This window comes from Antedon bifida, chromosome 3, assembly GCF_963402885.1.
Source record: "Antedon bifida chromosome 3, ecAntBifi1.1, whole genome shotgun sequence".
Taxonomy (NCBI): domain Eukaryota; kingdom Metazoa; phylum Echinodermata; class Crinoidea; order Comatulida; family Antedonidae; genus Antedon; species Antedon bifida.
In genome coordinates, this window is record NC_136228.1 from 690564 (window position 1) to 718560 (window position 27997).

Sequence of the window (27997 nt, forward strand, 5' to 3'; positions counted from 1 at the left end):
CCGTATTTTATCCACAAATTTTGTGGGGAAAATACGGTATACAAAATACGGTATTTTTTTTATGAGCGCAGTTTCTGCTGCCAAAAAAATACGGTATAAATACGGTATTCAAAAAATACCGTATAAAATACTGTATTTTCTTGGCAGCAGAAACAGGGCCAAAGATTCATCTTATCTTATCTTATCTTATCTTATTGCGTTGCTGCAATGATACTGTATACAAAGCTTAAAAATGAGGACCAACCTAGAAGTGAACTGTGACCGGTACAAAAAATGTAAACACTGTATATTGCATTGCTGCAATGAGACTGTATCAAGTATTCTAATTACTTGGACAATTTGACAAGATTAATGGATAGACATCACATAACAATCTTTCTTTTCCAGGAGACGCTACTTGCAAGTTTTATGAGGTTGACTTGCTGTAATAGAGGGCATCTTTCAGTTCAACCAAAAAAAGAACAACTCAATTATTGCGTTTCAGCCGGCATGACTCATTGTCTTCTTGTTCTCAATCTCCAAACAACACGTCTTCTATTCTTGTTCTATTTCAAAGGAATGTCGTATTGGTTGGTAACTTTTGTTGTGATCGCCCTCGTGCTTCAAATAATTCGCGTATTAATGCAGATTTCTCTTGATTGAGTTTTGTGATCATTTCACTCTTCTGTGATACCTCCTGGAATAAATTAAATATATTCAATAATAAATGTTCTTTATAAATAAATATAAACAGTAATTTATTCAAATTAAAATAAGAAAATTGAATGAGCAGATACAGTTGCTTGTTTCTAAATATCAAAATTATTAATTTCAGACTCTGTTATTTAAATGACTATAATCTAAAATCTTTATTATTCTAATTACAACTTATATTTGTATCATTTATTAAATATTTTATTTGTTCTTTGTTTTTACGGTGGATAACCAAATCTGAGAGCGAGAGTGGTTTAATTGCTTTTCCAAAGACTTTATTTGGGTTTTTTTACCATTTTTAAACATATTTTAATTTTGAATAATAAAGAAATGAAAATTGTTTTCTGAGTGTTAGATTTAATTGAAAAATATTACTAAAAAAACTAAATATTCATTTCAAGTTCTTTTGGCTTATAATTTGAATTTGTTTAAAAAGTTCTGCAATAGTCTAAGACATTCTTTGTAAATATCGACTAATACCAAAACTGTGACAACAAAATATAGGGCATTTAATTTCCTGTTAAGAAGAACAGATCTCCAAGGGGAATTTAATTTGACATGGCAGAAGAGACAGAAACAAGCACAGATCTTTAATATTTCCTAAGGCCTACATTAATTATTCAACCGATATGTTTGTATTTTGACAGAAGGAGATCACACAGTGACAGATTTGATAGTGTGAAACTTTTACTCTTGGTGTCATTTGTAATCTTGGATATATGTTGTTAGTGTAGAATCGCAGATCATAAAATCAATGTAACAACACAAAATTACTGTCAACAACATTCGCAACAACATATTGCTTTTGTAATGTCCCCCTGGAATTAAAATACTGTAGTAATTATTCACAATTCAAAATTGGATCGGAAAAAAAGTTATTTAAATGAAAAAAAATGTATAGCATAGTTTATTTTGTCTTTTTATATAATTTTTAAAATTTTTTTTTTCTATGGAAGTGATTAACATAAATGGTATATTTAAAAGAAAAACCAACTCTGATGTCGTTTTTATTCTTAAAAGATACGGAAATAGTATCACTTAAATTATATATTAAAAAATTATATTGATTAAAATTATCAGAAAAGCAGCACATTAAATTTAATGTTATTAATGTTAAGAAGACCTACAGTACCAGCATCTTATACCTAGAGCTGGCACTGTTTTATTCTATATGTTATAGATGCAACATGGCTGACGATAAGCAAGTTCGTGTTATTCTTTGGTGCGTTCCTCGTACAGTGTCTACTGCGTTTGAAAAAAGCATGAGTAACCTTGACGCCACGCAGATCATAAATGAGCCGTACGCTTCCGCGTTCATCCTTGGACCAGAGATGTTCCAGCCATCAGAAGTTTTTGCAAAAAACCAGGAGAAAATGATAGCTATAACAAGTCAGGTTGACTTGGGAACTGGCGCTGGCTGGGAAACAACCAAAGCAACATACAAGTACATAAAAGAGGATGTGTTGATGGCAGAATATCCAGACAAGAAAGTTGTGTTTGTCAAAGATATGGCATATGGTATTGCGTGGAAGCTGCACATGTTGCCAGAAGGTTACCGCCATGCATTCTTGATTCGTAATCCCGTGAAGGTTTTCTTATCTTGGAAAAAAGTGTTAGAAAAATTGGGAAAGGTATATGAATGTGAATATCTGTTGGAAAACAATAACAATCTTACTTCAGAAAAATATTTTTTTGGAGAAAGTTTCCAACTCTACGAGCATCTTGTAAAAACTGGAATCGAGCCAAATCCAGTAATCATAGATTCTGATGATCTTTTGGAAACACCAGAATTCATCTTAAGGGAGTTTTGCAAGCGGACAGGAATTCAGTATAAAGATGAGCTGTTGAGTTGGAATGCAGGAGATAGTGTTGTACAGAAATGGAAGTTTTCGGAAATGTTTATGCAAGGCAACAAGTTATGCGGTTATTATGAAGATGCTTTTGCAAGTCAGAGTTATTACAAGTCTAATCCACCAGCAGACCGAGCTGATCTACCAGAAGATGTGAAAATATGTGTCGACGCATCTATGCCGTATTATGAGAAAATGTACGCGCTCCGTTTGCATGAAGAAAAGCAATAATAATTCTGTTATGGGACTTTAAGAAGTAATAATTAATAATAATAATATAATCCACAATTTACTAAACCATATCATTAATACTGATATATAGAACATTTAGGGAATGTGTCAAAGTTAAATTACTAACACAATGTTAATTATTTTGCTAATACTGGATGCTCAATCAAAAGGATACTGGTTTTATACTATGCCATGTCATTCTAGTAGTCAATGATTGTAAACCATATGATTATGTTTGCTGTTAATATATAATAAGAGAGTTAGAATTCCTCAACTAAGACACTTGTATGAAAGAATATAAAATTCAATTAATCAATCAGAATCAAAAAAGTTATGTATGCATTCTAGATAGCTTTTTACTCATACCAATTTTAGCGTTAAAAATGTTCATGTTGAACAATAACCAAAAATAATTAATCAACATACATTTGTAAGTTGTCTGTTCTGCTGCCTAAGTTGGTTCATAGTGCCTCGGTCAGAAGGAGATTTCAACTCAACTGCTAAATTCATATGATCAGGAAAACCCTACAAAATAAATATAAACACAATGTAATTAACAATTCAATGATTGTAAAGCTTGTATAACTGATTGACATTAAATGAAATGGACGTTGAAAATAGAACAAGAATACTAAGATAGGACAGTAGAAGAATACAAAGATAGGACAAAGGAAAAAGAAAATAAATAAATATGTATTAAAAAAGAGAATATGGAAAATTAAAATGAATGGCTAAAAATTGTTTATGATTACTGTGAATAATAAAAACCAGCACTAATACTTTCAAGGTTTCTGTATGGCACTTTGGAAGTGGTGCTAGACTGCGCCACATATTAAACTGTACCACTTATTTGATTGCACCACTTGATTGACTGGCCCACTCATTTGACTTGTCACTTAGTTGGGTGCACCGCTTTTTTATCATACCGCTTAATAGACCGCTTGTTTAATGCACCACTTGATTGACTGGCTCACTCATTTGACTTGTCACTTAGTTGGGCGTACCATTTTTTTAAACCATACTGCTTAATGGGCATGGCCACTCACTTGCTCTTAGAGTAATTTTTATTACGTAAAATGTATTATGTATTATTATTCCTTTCTTATTTTTAAAAAGTATTTTAAATTTACAGTATATACACATACCCTATTCACTGATATTTAAAAACATAACAAAAGCAGTAATTAAAATTAATGGTACATCAGCATATGTTTTAATATAAGTAAGACCTACCACCAGCATCTTATACCCTGGGCTGTAGACTACTACATGCACTGGTTTATTCTATTTAATATGCAACATGGCTGATGATAAGCAAGTTTGTGTTATTCTTTGGTGCGTTCCTCGTACAGTTTCTACTGCGTTTGCAAAATGCATGAGTAACCTTGACGACGTTCAGATCATAAATGAGCCGTACGTGTCCGCGTTCATCCTTGGACCAGAGATGTTCCAGCCATCACTTTCAAAAAATCAAGTGAAAATTATGGCTAAAACAAGTCAGGTTGACTTAGGATTTGATGCTGGTTGGGAAACAGACAAGGCAACATACAAATCCATAAAAGAGAATGTGTTGATGGCAGAATATCCAGACAAGAAAGTTGTGTTTGTCAAAGATATGGCATACGGTATTGCATGGAAGCTGCACATGCTGCCAGAAGGTTACCGTCATGCATTCTTGATTCGTAATCCTGTGAATGTTTTCTTATCTTGGAAAAAAGTGTTAGAAAAAGTGGGAAAGGTACATGAATGTGAATATCCGTTGGAAAACAATAACAATCTTACTTCAGAAAAGTATTTTTTTGGAGAAAGTTTCCAACTCTACGAGCATCTTGTAAAAACTGGAATCGAGCCAAACCCAGTAATCATAGATTCTGATGATCTTTTGGAAACACCAGAATTCATCTTAAGAGAGTTTTGCAAGCGGACAGGAATTCTGTATAAAGATGAGCTGTTGAGTTGGAATGCAGGAGATAGTGTTGTACAGAAATGGAAGTTTTCTAAACATTTTATGAAAGGAAACCAATTAAGTGGATACTATAACAATGCTTTTGCAAGTCAGAGTTTTTACAAATCAAATCCACCAGCAGACCGAGCTGATCTACAAGAAGATGTGAAAATATGCGTCGAGGCATCTATGCCATATTATGAGAAAATGTACGCGCTCCGTTTGCATGAAAAAAAGCAATAATAATTCTGTTAAGAGACTTTAAGAAGTTTTAATTAATAATAATAATATCAACAATTTACTAAACCATATAATTAATACTGAAATATAGAAAATTTCTTTTTATCAAAACCAAGGGGCTGTGTCAAAATTAAATTAGCGATTAACACAATGTTTACTGCGGTTAATTATTTTGCTAATACTGGATGCTCAATCAAAATGATACAGGTTTTATACATACCACTTTGTCATTATAGTAGTCAATGATTGGTTGTATTGTAAATTATAACAAAAACCAGCACTAATACTTTCAAAGGTTTCTGTATGGTGCTTATTTGACAGTGGTGCTATATATTAGACTGCACCACCTATTTCACTAACTGTCCCATTTATGCTGTTTAATACTTGGCTACTGTCGAATGCAACACTTAGTTGACCTTACCGCTACTGCTACATTTACTTATTTTAATGTGCCATATTGACGACACCATCTATTTAAATACATTATTTGATTGCACCACTTAATTGACTGGTAAACTCATTTGAATTGTCATTTAGTTGGGCGCACTGCTTTTTTACCATATCGATTAATAGACCGCTCGACTGCTTTTTAAATGTACCGCTTTTCAATGTACCGCTTTTTCAATGCATCGCTTGTTTAATGCACCTCTTGTTTAATGCACTGCTTGATTGACTGGGCCACTCATTTGACTTAAAAATAAACCACTTATTAATAATGGATGGTCTTTTCAATGGATCGCTTTTTAAATTAACCGCTTTGTCCATGCAAAACTTATTTTATACACCCCAAATTGTTTAATGCACACAGCTTGATTAATACACCCTCGCTTGTTAATGCACCCCACTTGTTTGAATGCACAACTTTTTTTTCAATGCACCACTTGTTTGATTACACCTATTTTGTGCAATTTGTTTATGTTGCTTTATTTGGCTCATATCCACTACTGTACACGACTTAATTTGAATGTCCCACATTTGAGTAGTTTCCCTGATCAAAATGTCTTTGAAAGTGTACATACAGGTATATATTGTATGTTTCCAAATGAGTATGTAAAATAAGTTTGCCTACATTTATATGATAGGATATGTACCATATCAAAATACTGCAAAAGGGCCCTACTGTAATAGGCTATAACCTGATGAATTTGAGCGAGGTATTGCAAGATGCTACTTTATGCTTCAATCATTAAACTTTCATATTATAATTTGAACAACTAACTTGTTAAATTCCTTTGCAATCACTCTTGTTTAAATTGCAAACATAGTATCTACATTACAAATTATGCATTATCGCAGCATTTACTTTTCCCTCAAGTCTCATTATGGCACTCGGCCACAAAGAAAGCTACTTTGAAAGAGATAAAGATTTATAAGTATCTGTACCATTTCTGAGCTCTGTACAAGAGTCGTCAGTTGTAGGTTAATATCTTGTATTCTGGCACGTTTGTATGCAGCTTTCTCTTGCCGTGCTGGGTTGATGGTGTCTGAACCTTCTAAGATCATACGGTTTTTCATCTGGCGGGAAATTAAGTCTAGTTCTTTCTGGTACCATTCTTTGGTTCGTTCGATGACCTCTAACCCCTGAATCAAAATATCTCTTTCTTGCTCTATTGCTTTCATTCGTTTTAACTGTAAAAACAAAAATAGTTAAGTTAAGTTAAACTTGTATGAAATACAAAATGGTACAGTTGATAACCTTCACAAAAGAAGAAAACAAAAATAAAATGTCTCCTCTGGCTCCTGCTGAATTAACAATATTAAAATAAATAATGATAATAAAAGTGATTATTTAAATAACAGAAATTAGTTAACAAAAAAGATATTTGTGAATTTATGTATTATTGCATATATATAAAAAATAATACTGAAATAATACTGATATATTATGTTTGGCCAAATAAATGTTTTCTTTCGTCAATAGATTTGTACATAGGAAGTAAATATAGAAATAAAATAAATACAGAAAATAATATAAGATAAAATGAATATTTTAAAATAAGAAATATCTTTAGGTCATATTGTACAAGTTTGCCACATTTTGTTTAGCCCCCCCTCCCCTCCCCCCCCCCCCCCCCTCTCTGTCTGTTCTCTTAAACATTATTATTATAACTTGTGTACTTTTTAATTGTAGGCCTACAATACCAGCAGGTGTGTTGTTACTAATTTCATTCCACCAGCTTCAGACAAGGTTAATAATACAATAGCCAAGTTTCTTTTTAACCTTCATACTAGCTGGGGGGTTGAATATGATTAAAGACGCCGGTGTGAGCAAGGAACAATACACACAATACATCCCATAATATTCTTTTAAAACTTAATGACAACATTTGAATATAATATTAGCAACAATTCCTTAAATCTAAGTTCTGAAAACACAATATTTAACTCCCTGGAACACAAACTTTGGTCACAATGAAGGGAGACAAGAGGACAATTATTTTAAATCTTCATATTCAGTGGGTTTATTCTCATGTCAATGTACTGCACAATACAAGACTGTAATTAGACTCCATGCATGAATGCACTGTAAGTTCAAGAAATAGATTTCAACTAAATTCATATTGATTTAAATTATCTTATAACGACAATTAAATGTACATTAAATCTGAACAAATATTTCATTATTTCAAAATAATCATATAGATTTCAAATTATTATTGTACATAAAACTTTTCAAAAAGTTTCACACAGTATCTGAATTAAGTGGATTTGCTTTGGTGAATATCAACGGATGAACCGACACAAAATAATACCTCGGAATTACAGTTGCCATAGCAACAACTTATCAACACAAATCAGTTACATCAAAATGCGTAAGAAACACCGATAATGTTGGATCTATTTCAGGAATATTTTCATGGTAGAAACATTAGAAAGTATAACAGCGACTGCCTTGATGTTAGTATGAAATATAAGCCATCACTCCGAGGCTTAACTTGTAACAGTGAATAGCCTGCAGCATAATGCACACTGTTTCAAAAATCAAATCCATCCGTAAATGTCAATGAGTTGGTGATTGACAAATATCAGTGATACAAATGATATTATGAACATGAAGCATCATGGGAACTTTTAAAGGAAAAGGCAAAACTTATATTTAAATGTTGTAGAATGAAATGTACACCTGGCATAACGTGAAACATTGAGACGTTAAGACCAATTTTAAAAATAAAGTCCATCCGTAAATGTCATTGATACAAATGATATTATAACCATGCATCATGGGAAACTTTTAAAGGAAAAGGTGAAACTTTGTTGAAATGTTTTAGAATAAAACCGTACACCTGTCATAATGTGAAACATTGAGACAATAAAACCAAAAGCATCATTTTTTTTCTAGCACTTAAATAGAATTATTAAAAACACAGGCAGGCATAGTTTTAAAGTTTACAAGATAGAACTCTACTGTAGGGATGAGTGACAAAAATATATTTTTTTAGGTACCAAGAATGGGGTAGCGAGTGGAAATTAGGTTGGGTGGAATGCTTTTACACTGAAGAATTTAAATTTTTTAACATAATTACATCCATGACTTGGTTTTAATACATTGTAGGAAATTTGAGGCTTGATATTAAAATCACATAGTTTAGTTAAATTGTAGGGTTTGGGTACTGTATGAGGGTTGTGGTAAAATATCACCTAAAGCATTATAGTAGATTGTGTGAATAACAGGTTGTTTTGAAGGTTGCAAATTTAAAGAATGTATGTAAATGACAAATATAGCATTTTGCTATTTATTTTGTATGACTCAACATTAAAGGGACATTGTCATAAGTATGACAAACAGTTGGTTGGCACTTTCACATTACACTATGGAAAAAGATTATTATGATTTTGAGCTACCTAAACATTGGACTCACTTTTAAAGGGATATTGTCATTGTATGACACATACGCGGTATCTCTTTCAGAGTATAAATAGGCTGTTTTGATTTTGTGCTATGTAAACATTGTAGGCCTATTATAACTAGACTTGCAAATTTTAAAGGGACATTGTCAATTATGACACATACTTTGTTGCATGTCACCAAATGGTACACAAGCGTAGGAGATTCAATTGGAACTGTCCAGTCAACCGGCAGTATTGCCATTAATCTTTTAAAATGTGTTAAATTAATATAAATAATAAATAAATGATAAAAATGAATAAAATTAATTATGATAAAAAGAGAAAAACAATGCACTACCTAAGTAGCTCACATCAAATTTCTTCTAGCAGACAGTCTTAGTTTGTTACTCCTGGCCAAACTTAGTTTTGTAGGATGTGGCTTTAACTTTCATAAAGAAAAAATCATAACTTAGCTTATGCCTAATATTTTTTTCTTTTGCTCATTGCTACCCTGGTACTGAAGGTGAATGAACTCTCCTGCTATTGGTCCACTTTGTATAAATCTCACTATTATGTATTGAACCAAGCATGGAGGTATAATACCTCCATGAACCAAGTATTAACAGACCAAACAAAGGGCCATTAGTGATTGGTCTAATTACCCTCTGACTAATCAACTAATAATGTTTAATTCAGCGTGGATTTATTATCGTTCAGATTAAAGTACGTCCTTAGTTTAACAGTAAACTAATGCGTTAACAATCAAGTGTTTTGTCAACATTTGCAGCCCATACACCAACTTGATTTGAAAACCAGATTAGATGTATATGTTTGTTTAGTATCTTATTGTGGCAATTTAGCTAACAGTAAAAGTGTAAGCTGTATGGACATAATTAGTGGTACAGATTTGTGGTCATAATTTGGACACAAAACATATTTGGTGACCCTTTAGTTGAACCCTGTGGGTTTTGATTATATTCTGATGGGCTTTAGGGCAACCACCTCTTGGTCAAGTAACAGCATGGATAAATGCAGATGTTTAATGTCATTCACAGAAATTAAAGTAGTCATCTGAAAAATATTCCTTATGGTATTGCCAAGTAACAAAAATCAAGAGAAAAATAAATTTCTATAAAAAATAATTAAATCATTAAAAAGATTATTTTCAAGTGTCAACAAAAAGAGTTAGAAAGTAAATTATTATATAGGATCCTAATGTAAATGGTGCAATTGAAATAACAGACAAAATAGTTCATTATGTGAAAAATAAATCTCATTTTAAGAGTGAGTAATACACTATAAATAAATCTTGCATATGCCCCTTTACATCCCAGGCAAAGAATGCTGCACCAAAGCGATAAAATAATTAATAAACATGCAGTCTATTTCTATCTATTAACCGGAGTGAAATCTGAGATTTAGAATTTGTTGGTCTTTTGTGCCAGCGACAATAATCTTCCTTCACTCCTTTCAATTACCATTTTGAAAGCTATATAAACATCTTCAACACAAAGGTACTCGATATCATTGTCACTCTTCAACACTCCAACAACTGTTATACAAAAGATGAATTTGAGCTAGGGGGTATCTCTAGAGGTAACATGCTTTATAATTAGTATTGCCTACAGAAATTGGTTAGTCCTACTGCCCACAATTTAACAAATCAAATACAGGTATTATTTGCATAAAGAATAAGAGATTTAATCCCGAGTTCAAAAAGGTCCTACTGCTGTACTTAACATTGACTATGTAAACAAAATATTATGTAAACAAGTAAGCAAGGAATTCCCAAGACTGTATACTGCATATGCAATAGGCCTATATGAAGACAAACAATTTAATTATTATATTACACAACCATAGAGAAATTAGTCTTAGGACCATAGGGAAATAAATCTTAGCACCATAGAGAAATTAGTTTTAAGACCATAGAGAAATTAGTCTTAGGACCGTAGCGAAATAAGTCTTAGCACCATGGAAAGGGGAAAGGTAAATCAATTTAACAGTAGTATACATATTTAATATGAAACAATGGAAGTAAGAATATTTTAAAATAAAAAAATATATTTTTTTTAGTTATTATAGGTTGTTAATTAATGTAAATAAGATACATATACTGATATCAACACCCTCAGACAGCTCCGGTCAAAAATGAATATCAGATGCTTTAAAAAATGCTTTTTAGTTTTAAACATTCATTTCCTGTATTTAATTTTTTTCAAAAATACTATAAACATTATATCATTTTAATTAGTCCCTTGACCATACCTACAGTATCATAAACAGCAAAGTAATTCAATATTTTTAACTACATATTTGTGCCAATGGATAATTTTATAGGATTTTGTCATCCAACTCAATGTATAAAATGATAAAAATAAACCGCCATATAACGTTTATTTCTATAGTTTTATAGTTATATTTAACAGATTCTTTTACTATTGGAGAATAATGTCTGCCTTGTAAATTCATCTTTTAATATTTTAGACAGTCGGCTACCAAGCAGTTTGAAACTCAATTTATAAAATGATTAATAATAATAATAAATAATATATTTATACAGGATAAAACAATCAGATAACAGTGTATCTGTTTTACATTGTGGTCCTGTCTTAATCAAAATATACAAAAGAGAAACTTAATTAAATATAAAACAGTTAAGTTAAACTGTCTGTATATTATGTTTATTTTTATAGTTATATGGGTAAATGTTTTTACTCCAGTATATTGAAGAATATCTACATTCTAAATTCGTCTTCTAATATTATAGACAGTCTGCTACCGAGCAGTTCAAAATGTCTACATTATTATAGGATCATTATTCTTATCATGAAAAATTATAATTTTAGTAGTAATACCAATAAAAATCTTTAGAGTGATCATATATAATATTATATTTTCATAAAATCATCCAGGTTAGATTTTACAATCGTAAAAGAAGTTATTATTTCATAAATATGAATAAAATAATGAATAAAATCAACAATGGACAGGTGTGGGAACAGTTTATGCTTACATTTCATGCTAGTAAACATCACCATCATCATAATCACATTCCCTGTGCAGTGACTATCGTCTATTGCTCTACTCTGCCTTACATTACACCTTTCACAATGAAAGGCTCTGTAAATACAATCTTTTATACAAGGCAGCAATAGGTGGCTGAATTATAATTGATTTGGAGGTGAACAGATAGATCATTACACTCTAATTCTTAATAGTTTAATTAAATTTTAAACAAAATAATTCATTTTTCAGTTAAAGAGCTTTATTACATATAAAAATTCCTTAATTTCATGCTTTTAAAAATATTAAAAATTGTTTAAAATTTAAGTAAAATTCAATTTTCCCAGGATCTTATCTTCTTATCTATACTGCACAGTATTATGAATTGGGCATTGTAGCTTTTTTCATATTACTACTTCTAAACTCAATATAATCAATAGTTCAAAGTCTTCCCATTTTTCTTAAATGAATCACAACCATGTTGTATGGTAAATGTAGCACAAAGCACCTTTTGTGTAAAATTTCACACCATGGTCTACCATCTAAAGAAGTATAATTAACCTCTTTTTCCCTAGGGTTCCCCAATGGAGGCCTTTACAACCACACTGCAAAGAAGATACAGTAGATTAAAGTGTCATGCATATTATCTTCACATCTCTAGGCTGATGACATAAGAATTACTGGCTGTAAATTATCCTTTTCATTTAAGAATCAAACCAGGTACTGTACTTAAACCAAACACCTTCACTGTAAAATCTAACAGCAGGTACATTGAAGCAAGCTTGTTGGCCTTGATACACCACTTCCTAAACCCATTGGGGTCTTTATCTCAAGAGCTCCCTAAAGGAAACCTGTCAATAGCATACACAGCATAGGTGATAAGACACACAGGAAGTTGTTAAGTTTTCAATAGTCATCCAATTGGCAATCTATTGTGATAGTAATTGGTAATACAGCATCAATTACGAATTAAACAAAATAAAATATAGTATTCTTAATAAATGGTTGGTTAAATAAGGTTATAAAAACACATTTCTTAAATATAATTTCTATTGAAATATGAAATCTATTTGACAATTTGATAAAGAAAATAAAGATGTATAAAGTGTAAATAAAAAATTAATTTTCAACAAATAAATTTGGAATCAAATTGAAAGTTTTTTGGCAAAATATGCATTCAGTTAATTGCCCGTTTCATTAATGTTTGTTGTCCTCCTTACTTGCCATTGACAGAATACATTAAGACAACAAGATTATTATGTTTCATTTAAATTATATTTACTGACAAACAACTACTTTAAAATTCACAATCTTAAATGATGCATATCTTTCCTAATAGGTAATCCATATGTTTGAATTGTGGTGGGAATTAAAACATTGCTCAATAAACATGCTGGACTGAACAAAGATTGTTTAATATTTATTAAAAGCTCTAGTTCAAGATGTTTATTATACAGTAGGAATTAGGGCTGGTAGAACGTCTTACTACCATATTAAAAGTTATAAATAAGGAGCCTGGTATGCTTAAACCTAGTATAATTAAACTGACTGTAAAGGGTTATAAAAACAAACTGAGTAGAACCATAATGTAAAATGGGTTGGTAGAACAGCATAAAGTAGGTAGAACTGGTTGAAATAAATTGGGTAGAACTGGTTGAAATATATGGGATAGAACAGGTTAAACTGGTTAGCATAAAGTAGGTACAACTGGTTGAAATAAATTGGGCAGAACTGGTTGAAATATACAAGGTAAAACAGGTTAAGCTGGTTAGCATAAACTGGTTAAAATAAACTTTATTGAACTGGTAATAAACTTTGTAAAACTGGTAATAAACTTTGTAAAACTGGTTGAAATATACTGGGTAGAACAGGTTAAAAAATACATTTAAGCCAAAAACGGAGTAGAAAGTTTTATGGCAAAAAGTTGTGCTTCATTGCTTTTAAGATTAACAATTCTAGATCTACAGTTCTAACCAGAATACTTACTCTTTCCAGGAGGTTTTAATTAATTTTTCTTTTGTGTTCTTTTCAAAATTCTCTAGATTTTATTAGCTCTTTTGATCTAATTATATTAATTCAATACGACTGTTATACTCAGGAGTAAATTAATTAGGCCACTATATTAACAAATGGATTTAAATTAAATGCAATTGATGTGGTGCCTAATCAAATTACATTGTTTCTTTGTGAAATCAAAGTCAGTAACCTACAATGGAATAATTCTACTGTATAGAGTGAATTGTGTGCAATACCACATTAAAAAGGTATATATTTATAATACTGGCTAGGATAAGAGGACAGGACTTGAATCTCCAGATCTTGAGCCAAAATAAGCTGCAAGGGTAACAAAGCAAATAATACAGTTAGTTGGAACAGAAATGCGTTGCTTAAATGTCGGTGAATCTGACCTGACCATACATGATAAATTTTGTTTTACTTCTTAGTTTTGCAAATGTCTATTCAATATTCTTCCTTAAGATAAGAAACTGATAAATTGAAACAGATAATTAAATTAGTATAGTTACCATGTTGTAATCAATACCACTGGACAGTGTATGTCTTCTTGGATCTTCACGTTTGCTGACCTTTGACCTTGTTATCATTCCCTGCCCATTACTACCATGCAACATATCTTTGGCTATAGAGAAAAAAATGTAAAAAACTGTTAATGAGTTTACTATAATGTACAATAGCCTTGGGGTGTTACAGTAGTACTTTAATAACATGCAGCAGAGTGATACCAATCTCTAGGCTACAATATATGTAACTGGTTATAGCTCAGTCTGTTTATGTAACTTACAGTATTATAAACTCTGTTTCATTTAAAAATCACATTAGCTAGGTTCACATTCAGAAATTATCGTAAGTTTCTTTATCAAGATTCATATGGATAACCTTGATGATTACCAATACATTTTGTTGTTATATTATATTAGAAACAAATTTTTTTTTTTAAATATTAAGTAAAAAACTGTAGTACAGGAAAGATATGCTCAGAATCAGTAAAAGGTTGAAAAAATTGCAACAGAATTTTTTTCACCACAATGCATTTCTATAAGGTCCCTATATGAACATACTAAAAGTCTAGAAAAATCCAGGTAGGGGAAATAGGTTTTTTTAAACAAAATGGCCGCCAATGGCGAAAAATGTCTAAAAATGAACAAAAAACATATATTGTATATCTAATTACCACTTGATAGCAGTTTTTATAATGCTTTTTATATTTCTTTAGTGTCAAACATTTAAACTGCAATATACATATTAATTTAAGTGCTATTTAGCAGCAAAAACACACATTTAAGTATCAAGATATCACCACGGTTATAATAATAGACAACGTAGTCTTATGCATTATAGTGCAGGACTACGGTGTCTAATAAAACAGTTCATTTACATTTGTACTGTCACAACAATAGAATTATACAATTTTACAATCTATTAATCCATTCATTTTCATTGTCCAGTTATCATCCTCTGTCTATAGGTAGGAATTAAGCATGTGCTGATGCCGTGGTATTCGTCACAAACAGTGGCACTGGTGGTAAATTTGTCATCAATGGACAAATCACGCCATTTGTAACTTTCCATCCCCCATTCTGTGGGTTGAAGAGTATTTTCTATCTATTGCTGTACCATGGTAATATACACGCAGGGAATGACATTTTGCAGCATTTGTTGTTGGGGGAATAGACTTTATTTCAAGTGCTGTTTTGCTTTTTGCTACTTTCTCCCAGAACGTATTCCTCCATACAGTATATGGCTACCAATGCCAATTCCTCTGATGCGATGGTTTCTTTTTTTTGGAGACGTTTGGTTTTACAGAGTTTGTAAGCATACTACTGCCCAGGTGTTATGACATTTTAAGACTAAAACCTTTTCCTATACCAAATAGATGGGATGTAGTATCACATCCCTGGATTCCATGTATAAAAAGCAAATTAATTTTTACAGAGCTTCACACCAAGGAAAGACTTTACATGCATTCACAGTGCTCCCTTATCGAGAACATACGGTATTAAATCAATGAATGAAGCAACCGTGACAGAATATTAATTTAAGAGGAAAGAACATATTATTACACATGGGTCAAAATCAACCATATTCATCAATAGAGAAGCAGTGCACATTCCCTAACATATACTATTTCATCATTGATGATGATGTGAGACAGTCATACACAATGCATCATTTGTTGAAAAAGAACCTTGTACTTTTCCTGCAGCCCTCTTTTACTCCATTGACTCCATACACACTGCTAGACTACTCAGAATCCTTCATCTCACTGCCTACTGTATGTTATCAATGGGGAAGCACTGCTACATCAAACCTCTTGGCCCGAAACAGCAACATTTCAAGACATTTATTATGTACCATGTATGTTTGTTACGTTATGTGAAGGCAAAGCAAACTCTTGTGTTTAATGGCTATAAGTATGGGCCGTAAGTAAATTTGGTTTAGGAAAAGGTGTTGGTCTTAAAAATCATCACATCACAGTTGGAGTTGTATGTCAAATTCTGTAAACCAAACAGTTTCCAAAAAAAAGAAAACATTGCATCAGGAATTTGGCATTGGTAGCTATATATGGAGGGAAGTCAATGAAGACTTTAGACAGCCCACTTTTCTTTGAGAAAGTTGCAAAAAGCAAATCTATTACCTTGCTGCAAAATTTCCTTTCGTGAGTCTTTATTACCAGGTATAGTAGTGGATAGGAAATACTCTTCAACCCACAGACTAGGGATGGAAAGTATTGATGACAAATTTACTACCAGCACCACCAGAGAAACTATTAAAGTTGATTAGATGTACCTGTAAATAGGGTTGTAGTAAAATGAATTGCAGCTGCAGAAAATATGGTTTGGACTGCTGCTCCACTATTTTTTAAGAATGCCACGGCATCAGCACATGCTCAATTCCCCACCAATAGATGGAGGATGAGATACTGACAAGATGAAAGTGAAATGACCACATTTATTTGAATAAATGCCCTTGGTGGTTGATTTTTAAGGAGGGTAGTGGGGGCGTGTAATCGTCGTGAGGAGTTTATTCGGAGAGAGGCGTTTATTTTTGTGGGTGTAATGTGGTAACATGTATAATCAAATAAATACACCCTTTAGATATGAACAAATACAACACCATCATGTCATTCAGTGAATTCTATTACAAATAGAGATGTGTTAAAATACAATATTGTGTATAATATTCATGTGGCGGGGCGTACATTCGAGGAAATAAATTAAAAATGATGTCCGATGGAGGCGGGGGAGGGCTTGCGGTGGCGTAGGTTATTCAATTTTTCTAAATGTAGCGTTTATCCGAATAAATACGGTAATAGATTGTAGTCCAGTGATGGCGCAAGGATTTTCCCGATGAGTGGGGGGGGGGGGGGGGGGGGCTGGGGTTGAGAGCGCAGCTAGCATCAATTGGCTGGGCCATCAATGGGAGCGCACCCAGAAGTTCCGACAATATTATACCGGTAAAGGGTAGTTTTAGTCACTTTTAAAAATGAAAATTCTTGAAACAGCACTCAATGGGGTATTGTTTTATATTAGGAAATATCATCATATTGTCTACATATACTCCCGAAAATAGCCAATTGGGGAGAGGGGATGGGGGGTGGGGGGCGGACAGACTCCCTCACCCTTCCCATATGATCTCCCATTCCTATACTCCTCTCTGCTGGCACCACCAATGTTGTAATTTATTGTTATAACAGTACAAATGTATTATTGACTGCGTTTTATATATTATAACAATAGGGATATATCTAGATACTTAAACATTTGTTTTTCGGCCATTTTCTATATAACAGCACTTAAAATAATGTGTATATTGTAGTTCAGATCTTCGAAACTGTAAAGAAATATATAAACCATTGTAAAAACTGTTATAAAGTGGTAATTAGATCTATCATTTATGTTTTTTTGTCCTTTTTTAGGCATTTTTGCCATTGGCGGCCATTTTGTTTAAAAAAACCTATTTCCCCTACCTGGATTTTTCTAGACTTTTAGTATGTTCATATAGGGACCTTACAGAAATGCATTGTGGTGAAATAAATTCTGTTGCAATTTTTTCAACCATATTTCATAGTTTTCCTGTACTACTGAGCAAAATACTTGGCAAAGTGCAGAGGAGGCTGGCTAGAGTATTTAATATTCTGGCCCATATTAAATGTGAAGATACAAAGCTTTTGTGATATAAAAAATGTCAATTTTCCTTAAAATCAACAGACCTGGTCTATATAGTAGCAATTTACAAAAACAAAATGATTGCAGACATTATCGTGCAATCAAACATACTATATACAAAGTACTTTTGAGTGTTTAAAATGTGGAAACGCATTGTGTTCAATATTTTACAAATTAAACAATAAATAGTTTTTCCTAATTAAAATACATTTTGAAAAGGAGGAAAATTATCAGCTGAAACTCTCTTGTTTATTACACAAGAAATTAAAATAAATTGTTATCAACATAAAACGAGAGCATCGTGAAGTCAAATACTAACGAGTAAATGAAGACTGACGTTGAAACTGACTGTAATCAGAAATGATGTATGGAAATCAGCTGTAAATCTCTACACTGCCTGTGCATTCAAAACCAAGTTGAAGAGTTTAATTTTCAGCGACAATGTCACGAAATCGTGATGTTTTATTACTTTTTGACGAGACAGTCATTATCGACCTCATACAGTTAGCGTTCATGATTGATAATAATTCGTCTAATTAACGTTAAAAAAACAAGGCAATCATCATTAAAATAAGAAATGTATGCTAATACAGGTATTATTATTTACATTATAAAAACAAAGCATTTTTTATGTTAAAATATTACTTGTTAGCAAGTGTTTCTGCTACATATCATAGTGTGTGGTTTAAAAATGTCATCATGTGATCTACATACTGTAAAAAGTCAGACATTGCAGCTAAGAAATTCACTATAACAAGTAAAATTGTGTTCTACACACAGCGTGGAGGCCCGACTTGAGATATAACTGGTTATTTGAGATATAACTGGCTATTTTTTTACATATAACTGGCTATTTTTTGACATATAACTGGTTATTTTTTGACATATAACTGGTTATTTGACATATAACTGGTTATTTGACATATAACTGGTTATTTGACATATAACTGGTTATTTGACATATACAGTAACTGGTTATTTGACATATAACTGGTTATTTGACATATATAACTGGTTATTTGACATATAACTGGTTATTTGACATATATAACTGGTTATTTGACATATAACTGGTTATTTGACATATAACTGGTTATTTGACATATAACTGGTTATTTGACATATATAACTGGTTATTTGACATATAACTGGTTATTTGACATATAACTGGTTATTTGACATATAACTGGTTATTTGACATATATAACTGGTTATTTGACATATACTGTAGCTGGTTAATTGACATTGGTCCCATTTCAGGTCTTACAGTAATTTATATTAATAACTGGTTGCTAGTAATTTGGTATTAAAGACTTCACTGTCTGTAGTTGCAGGTAAGTCTGTAATTAAATGAAGAAGCAATAGTTTGACACCTTGGTGACTGCTGGATGAATTACAGTAGGAGATAATGTCATCAACAAGGAATGTCAAATGGACCAATAATCACCAAGTTTAAAAGCATCTTGATACTAATCATCCAAGATTTATTTGACACTTAGAATTTAACATCTAAATAGAGTGAAAAGTTTCAACAAAATTAAATCTTCTATCAATATGAATTACTTTACTGTACATACAGTCGATGACTATAAAAACCTCTTCCAAGTCAATGATATGTATTCCTAAAGACCAAGATATCTTTTCATTTACTATATACGGTAATCATTGTATACAGTATAGCAATTTTCCAATTAATTATTCTTGCATAAGAAAATTGAAATAATTAATAATAAAAAATGATTGTTTATTTCATGTTGAAATACAATGTAGTTTATGATATGCAGTTTAATACTGTAAAAAGACTTCCTGGTAGAATTAATATCTGTGTAATTGTCAGGGAAGTACTGAGTGTGGGATACAGTACATTGACTGTTGCCCTGGGAGAGGGTTTATTGAGAACACCAAATGCTACATTTGTACAGTAGCTTTAATAGTGTCAGATACTGTAGGAACTTGAAGTTCTGCAGAGGGCTGTATGTCACTGACTTTTCATTGTGGGCACTTCACTGTTAATACCAACCCATGCAAATTTATTCAGTTAAAAACAGTTGCTGACGTTATCAGTGATCAGTAATACCCCAAATGTTCACAGCTTTGAACCACAGCTGCCCCTAGACACACAGACCTTGGTCAACGCCACATTGTAGACTAAATTGTGATTAAACAAAGCAATTTTCACACAAAATACCACAAGCCGCAGACACTAAACACTAATAGCTAACTATGTAAATACTGGGAATAATATGTAAACAGAGTGATTATTATAATTATGAATTTAAAGTTCAATGAGGCTATGGTAAATATTACAAATTGGTAATATGGCAAAAACTAAACCAATTGTTTGTATGCCAGCACTGTATTCTAAATTTTATTTTATATATTTTATAAATATTTTTTTGGTAAAAATCACTGTACTATACACGTTATTGGTTTTCATTATTATGACTAAAAACATATTGATTGATTGAATAAAGTTCACAAGAAACAAAAATTCTCATAAAAAAGCACACAAAATTTGATACAGTCTAAGGGACATACTGTTTACAAAAACACAAATAACTTTGATTTCGTCAGAGATATCAACATGAATAAGTTATAAAGGCACTAATAATTATCTATAGGATTCAGAAACCTATGTAATTAACTTTGGAATGTGCTGCCAACATTATCACTTACATTAGCATCTAATTAGCATATTTTAGAAACTGATGACTTTCAAAACAATCAGTATTGAAATTAAATTATTTCAAATTAACAAGTTTCAAAGGTTTAGGAAATTTGTTGTTTTGGTGACGATGAATGAAATTACTCTTCGTTGGTACTGTGTATGCGACATATAGCAAGGATTTGAACCCTGGATTTGATGGTGATGACCAAGGCTCTTGTCTTCAAAGTAACACCTAGAATAAAGCTTATTTTAAAGCCTTTACTGCACCAACCAAGGAAACCACGATTTTTTCCCACTCATTCTTTATACCTTTACCCATCTCCATTTCTTTAGCGTTTGGGCCAGACTCCACTAAGTGTGTATGTTTGTGGGGGGTACGCCATTCCTCCCGCACAAACGAGTCTGATTTACCTTCCCAGTACTTTTTACATACCGGTACCCATTTCTATCACCTGGGTGGTGGGGAGGAACAATGTGGATAAAGAATCTTGCTCAAGGACTCTACACTGCAGTGACCGAGCCGGGGCTTGAACCGACAACCTCTTGATTGCAAGTCCAATGCTCTAACCACTGCGCCACAGTGCTCCAAAAACAATATTATTAAGGTATTTTATAAAATATATAATGTAATAAAGTAGGATCCCTCTTTTGGAACACTTTCTCATTAACAAACAAGCTGCAGTATGTTTTAACACTACAGTCAACCCAGTTCAGGGAACAGCTCTATTAAGGGGACAATTTTAGGTCCCAAAGGTGTCCTTTTAATGGGTTCTACTGTATATTGAATAAATTGTGTGTAATGTTGATCAAAATATGATTTTTTTGGTTTACTTAAGACAATGTCTAAATTCAAAACAAGAATCAAGAATCAAATCATTGCTACTGAGGTGTTGCTCTTTTATCCACTGTCATTTTCTAGTAAGATTCATGTGCCCTTTTAAAAACTTGGCTTAAAAGCCAATTTTCAATTAATACACCTAACACGATTGTCTTGACATTTGTCACTGGTCTTTAACTTTTTATTTTTTAAGACATTTTTTTATAGAAGTAATTTAATTTATACAATAGTCAAATTTTAGTTAACGCTAAAATCACATTCAATACTATATTAATTTACATATATGATATGATTGGACCTTCAACATATGTCCTAATATTTTTTTCTTCAATAAAGTATTTACTGGTCAATGACTAACCACTTAATGTATCGGTCATTAAACGGTCACTACATGATGATAGCAATATGAGTGTTGCAAAAATTGGCCAATAAGTATGCTACTTTTAGCAGAGACCTCATTTCTTCATTTGCGACTTTTGGTCAGGCAATATTTTAATCGAAATACGGTAATTTATGACATCTTTTGGAAATCAATTATTTTTATTGCTCTAATTTGACATTAATTGCTATTTATATAGAAACCTCTCTAGGTAATAGTTTCAACATGGATAGTTAAAAGGAAAATAATGATAAAAAAGGAACGACATTTTGACTCCATTATGGGGTCATTCTCAGGTTCAAATTACACTTATTTTATTTTGTACTGTACAGTATATTTCCAGCTTTTTTGGAAGGCATCAGCTTAAAATTATCCATATTTTGTTAAATTCATTCTTTTTGTTGTTTTGATATATAAATCTATAGATAAATTAACATTATTCATTAATGTAAACATGGAGCTATAATTAGATGATATAAACATTTACAAACTCTCTTCCTACGCAAGACATTTCAATTCTCCTTTACTTAAAAAATGAGTTAGATTAAAACAAAAATCTAAATTGGAATGCAATCAACCAGTTTTGCTATATTTACGCTTACAATAGTATTACTGTATTTTATAATGAAACAGTTATATGATTACTACAGTACAGTATACTGTATGTGGAAAAATTAGATTTAACTAGTGTAATAACGTCCCTGCTCTATTAAAAATAAAGGAGAATTCATAGGTTGTGCATGGTAGTACTGTAATGGCTCTTACACTAGGTGAATGTATAATCTTCTAATCCTATGGATTAAACTTGATTTAAATAACTAATTTAAACTTAAAGCCCCTTGATCTTGATCTTTGATATTAAATAGGATCTAAGGACAATGAGATAATGCCACCAATAAAACTAAATGACAATCTCGTTAATCAATGTCATTTACTCATTTCATAAGTATGTCACATACCAAAGTTACATTCTTTTGAGACTACCTTTTGATTCCTAATACTGTATTTGTATTCCTTTGATAATTTAGCTAAAAATACAGCTTGTATTAATAGTTTATCAATATAAAGTAAAAATATTAGAAGACTTAGATTCTTGTTTCATAGGGAGCTACTGTACCACTTTCATATTTTCCAACAAACTACAGAAACGCACCAAGAAGGGTCTAGAATTGGGAACCTGTGACATTTTTAGGAGCAATGTAATAGGTACATGCTCAGTTGAATATTTAGTTATTTTATAAGTGTTTATCAACAACAGTAGGGTAAGGTAAGGGTTTTTTAATTGCAAAACTCCAGTGTTGCAGGATTGATGTAATGGACTTTCTCTGGGGTTTATAGATTTAAATCATACTAGCACTCTGGAGTTAATTCAAACAAATTGTTTAATGTTGAAAGGTAAATGAATTACACTATTTGCTATAAAAGAACACATTTAAGAACAATTTTATTAATATTTGAAACATTTTCTGTACGATAAACTTTGTTGAACAAAACAAAACAGTACAGTCACAAATTCTCAAAAGGAAAATACAAAAACCACAAGAAAATTAATCAAAAATAGTAATAAAAGGATTAAAATTAAAATAATCTTGTAGACAGTACAATACTGTACATAACTGTTATGTTAGATTAATATTATTATTTATTTATTATTATCCTTATTTTACAATTTTTCAACTTTTTACTATGAACCCATGACACACCTGCTGAGAGGGACAAATATGTTTGTTTATAGAAGACATCTCAATCACCAGATGGTACACTTTATCTTTTATGAAGACACTGAGACAACAATATCATCACACTTTCATTGTATACCATTTATTTCTTTTATTCAATCAGAAAAGGTTCATGATCACAAACGCTGCATGCAGCAGACGTTTATGTGTTTTCATTCATTTTATAGCTTAGTGAATTCGTTGTTGTTTCATGGTGAAATTGAATAAAAACTTAATGAGTGGAAAGGGGCTTTCTATTGCTCACTGATTTCTTACAAGTTTTTGTGTTCTTTAAATCAAGCCAATAACACACCTGTGACTAATAAACTCCCTAAAGGCTAATTTTTTATTTATTAGCTTGGTAAATACCGTAATGGCCGCTTATCTTTGATCATAAATCACTAATTACTGTATTTGTTTTTTTACAACCATTAACAATTTTCCTTTTGCTTTGTTTGGAAATTGATCTTTTTAAACATGTTTATACTGTAGAGTTTGCTATAAATTGTATAATGTATGTAGCGTTGCATAAGGTACAATTGTCCTCTCTCCATATTAGAACCAGAACCCAGTATTCCAGGAACACCCCTATTACTGTATGAGGGGCAAATACAAAAATATGGCAAACTGGCCCATCTCAGGAAACACCATTATTATTTGGTTGTGAAAGTGTCCCCTATATATTCTGTACAGTATATACTGTACTGTACTGTAGCATAATTAAAATGTTACAGTATGTTCACCTTTAGACATGTTTGATTGTATTCAATGAAAAAAGGTTCTAAATATTAAGACAAAAAAAGTTTTGAATTATAAATACTTTAATCACAAAAACCTAAAGAAAAGAAAAACAATTAGAATGCATTATTTTTATTAGAGTAGTTTAAAATTGCAAACAAATATTTGACGATGTTAAAGAAATTATAGGGCCATTCAACTTTTAATGGGGAATTTGATACTAAGCACAAACATTCTGTGGTTTTCAATTTCTTAAAAACTATCATAAAAGCCTATTTAAATTGCAGATTAAGACAGATTTAATCCGGTAAGCCGTTTTAAACTTGGCCAGCTAAATTAAGGTTCACGAATAACTTGAAACATTTATTTCTCTTATGTAAATATTTTCTCTTTTCTTTGCATTCATCATTAAATCGTTTAAAACTTTTTCAAAACAGTTTTAACAATAAGAGAATTAGGGAAACCTTGGCGAGAGAAATGTTAAAACTAATTAGATTGGGTACTACTTAGTACCACTTCTCAATTTTAAGCATGATAAAATGCTACTAAATACAGTACTTAGATTTAATCAGTAACCTGTATGAGTAATAGTGAACTTCAATTTAATTTGGAAAGTTGATAAATGTGGTCCCCTAAAACAATACAAAACAAAGGGTTGTACATGACCTAGGCGCATAAAAGGGATAAAGTTTTAATTCAAAGCCCACCTGCCCTTGAGAGGAACATGCTCACAATGAACGACCTTCATCTCCACAAAACACATCCAGGTGTGTTGTACAGTAATTATACCACAAAGAAAGGAAACCCCCCAGCACATGGGGTTCTTATACAAAATGATTAGAAGGTAAAATGCAGTTAAATTACTCCATACATTTTGTCCATCAGTTATTTTGTATAATATTTTAATGTGATTTTTTAAAATATTAAAATAAAGATTATTTGGTTATTTTTAATTAATGATTTGTACACAAATTTGTACAAAAACTAAAATGTATTTATTCAACATCATAATATAGTAGTAAATAGAGTACATGACACAGCCTCTTGTTATTTTATGAATTATGTTTTAATCTTGTTGTAAATATAGTGATTTTTAGTACACCTGGTTACAGTACATTAAGGCAATTTTAATTTATTTTTGTATGCCAGAGAAAGGTGGGTGAGATGTGTTATATACCAGAATTCTATATAACTTTAATGATCAAAAGCCAACATGGGTTCTTTTACTGTGATATCTGTCTTGTCATCAGCAAACACTCATTGTTCAGTATACAACAGTACAGTACAGTACTATACTTACATATAAACTATACAAAGATAATAGTATAGTACAGTAGTATATTGACATACAACAGTGCTATACAAACGAGAGAATAACAAACAATAAACATTGATACTCAAAAAAGATGACCAGTTGTTAATGCCATCAATTACAGTGTTTTGTTTCAATAAATAACTGTCTCATTGATTGACATTCCACAGTTATTAATCAATGTTCCTCGGCACCTTTGTTCTAAGCATGATATGCATGAGTACACGTGTGAAAATGATCAATCTCCAAAATACCAGCTCCTCAACAAAATCATTAGATAGTGTAAATAATAACACAATATAATCATGTAGAATTTACAAATATTACAGAATACCTGCATTAAGAAGAATACTATTATTAAGTATGTTGCTTTGCATAGAACTAGATAACAGTAATATTTGGTGTTAAATGTTGATGCCACACATGTCTTGTTCCAAGTTATAATATTATATGACATTTCTTAAAAATAATTCTCAAAATAACCTTAAAATACTATATTCAATTTAAAATGTGTGTATGTAAAAATGTTTGGTGTTTGTGGTATATTTTCATCATTTTTTTAAAATATTGAGTGGAATTTCGAAATTATCTGAACTTGTCTTTCTAAAGACTGACCTTAATTCACCATCAACCCATTTGTTCCAAGTTTTATATGGTATTTCTAATAATTAAATCTCAAAATAACTTTAAAATACTTTATTCAATTTAAAATGTGTGTGTAAATGTTTGTGATTGTGGTATATTTTCATCATGTTTGAAAATATTGAGTGTAATTGCCAAATTTGTCTTTCTAAAGACTACCTGACTTAATTCATCATCAACCCATTATCCTATAATTTAAGACACAATAAATTACTTTACTGTAATATATTACTAATTATAAACAAGTTTTTAAAATCCACTCTACTAAATCCAAAGAATAATTAATGAATACGTTGTGATTAATTAGTCTCCAGAAAATGTAAAGTAGGCACTTTATCATTGGAAAAGAAATTTAAAGAGAGAATTTAAGCATTTGGTTTTTATCTGTCATGCAAGAATATTAATTGACAAATAATTAATACATCAAAGTTACAAAGACATACAATAAAATAAAATTTAAATATTTAAATACAAACATCTGCATTCATTAGAATATATTAATACATACCTTGATTCATGCCTGACTGGCCATCAAGAGAGTTACGACTTGGAGGACGGTTCATGATTGACGAAACACTCCTCGAAACTCGCGAAGATGGGACCTGCCCATAGTCTTGTTTCTTCATCCATCCATCAAAGTCGACTGGCTTTCGTGGGCCTCCATTTGAATGTCCAAAACTTCTGCGCATTGGATGGTCTCTTTGACGTCTCTTTATATCCGGCCCTGGATCGGTTTTATCAAGATCCGTCTCCAAAAGACCGGGAGGCTTTCCTCTCAACAAATGGGAAGCGCTTTTTGAGCGTTCACGTTGCATGGGCAAGATGGCGTTGTTAGGACGTACAGTCGCTGTGTTCGGATGTTGTTTATCCTCATGCGATTTACCATTCGTCGTCTTCTCAAACCTACTGTTAATAAGCGCTATTTTTAAACCTGTGCAAAAACGATCAAAACTTAGCTTCCCTGTTTTTGGCGTAACCTTTTTTAACCCTTCTAAAACGCCACGAGGGACTCCATTAACATCTTCACCTTTCCATCTGGTTTCAATGTCTTTAAGATCTATCATGCCATCTCTGTCTTCGTCAAGAATATCAAACAGTACTTTTAACGATGAAACAAATGCTTTAGGCAAGTTATCAATGGGTGATTTTGGTGGAGAAGCTATGTTGTTGTTATTGTTGTTGGTAGTGTGTTCAACCGGTTTATGAGGTACCAAAGTAGCCATCATTGTGCTGAAATTGAAAATAAACTTTATAGAAAAAATAAACAGGGAAAAACCCTTTATTATAGTTATACTTTATAGTATATTCTTAGTTAGTATCTCCTATTCTTATACTAGTGTATTCTTACATAAAACTGAATACTAACAAAAAATATAAAAAATAAAAATGATCGATAATGTATGGACGTTTATTGAAAAGAAATTTTGCTTCTTAGGCCCAACGATCTACAGTGTAAGCCACACACCACCACTTGTTGATGGCCTACCAGTACCAAGTGCTCATGCTTACTAAAGTTACTCCATGCACAGCCTGTCACACAGGCTAACACAAAAATCACAACATCGTGCCTACCAGTACTAAATTAGATTCTTCGGTCATTCCACACTTTATTACAAAATGTCAACAGTGAAATCAAATGGCCTACATTACCTGTTATTAACTGATTGAGAAACTTCTGTTTAATATTACAATCAAATACTTCCCCTCCGTCCAACACTGAATCA

The 27997-nt window shown here is 31.7% G+C and overlaps 3 protein-coding genes across 4 annotated transcripts; 2 read left to right on the plus strand and 1 right to left on the minus strand.

Annotated features, from left to right (window-relative positions):
* Positions 1 to 170: 170 nt before the first annotated feature.
* On the minus strand, positions 171 to 27997 carry LOC144838879 (suppressor APC domain-containing protein 2-like). Of its 2 annotated transcripts, XM_078694398.1 has the most exons (6): positions 27924 to 27997; positions 26782 to 27503; positions 14319 to 14431; positions 6343 to 6588; positions 3201 to 3299; positions 171 to 676 (listed from the first exon to the last, which is right to left on the minus strand). In XM_078694398.1, exons 2-6 carry the CDS (start codon positions 27497 to 27499, stop codon positions 551 to 553), a joined length of 1302 nt encoding a protein of 433 aa, XP_078550524.1. In that variant the 5' UTR covers positions 27500 to 27503; positions 27924 to 27997; the 3' UTR covers positions 171 to 550. The 2 variants fall into 2 exon arrangements, with proteins under 2 accessions (XP_078550524.1, XP_078550525.1); XM_078694399.1 differs by lacking the exon at positions 27924 to 27997 and having other exon boundaries at positions 26782 to 27505.
* Positions 1880 to 3453, plus strand: LOC144838880 (uncharacterized). Its single transcript, XM_078694400.1, has one exon. It carries the CDS (start codon positions 1881 to 1883, stop codon positions 2772 to 2774), a length of 894 nt encoding a protein of 297 aa, XP_078550526.1. The 5' UTR covers position 1880; the 3' UTR covers positions 2775 to 3453.
* Positions 4072 to 5050, plus strand: LOC144838881 (uncharacterized). Its single transcript, XM_078694402.1, has one exon. It carries the CDS (start codon positions 4075 to 4077, stop codon positions 4960 to 4962), a length of 888 nt encoding a protein of 295 aa, XP_078550528.1. The 5' UTR covers positions 4072 to 4074; the 3' UTR covers positions 4963 to 5050.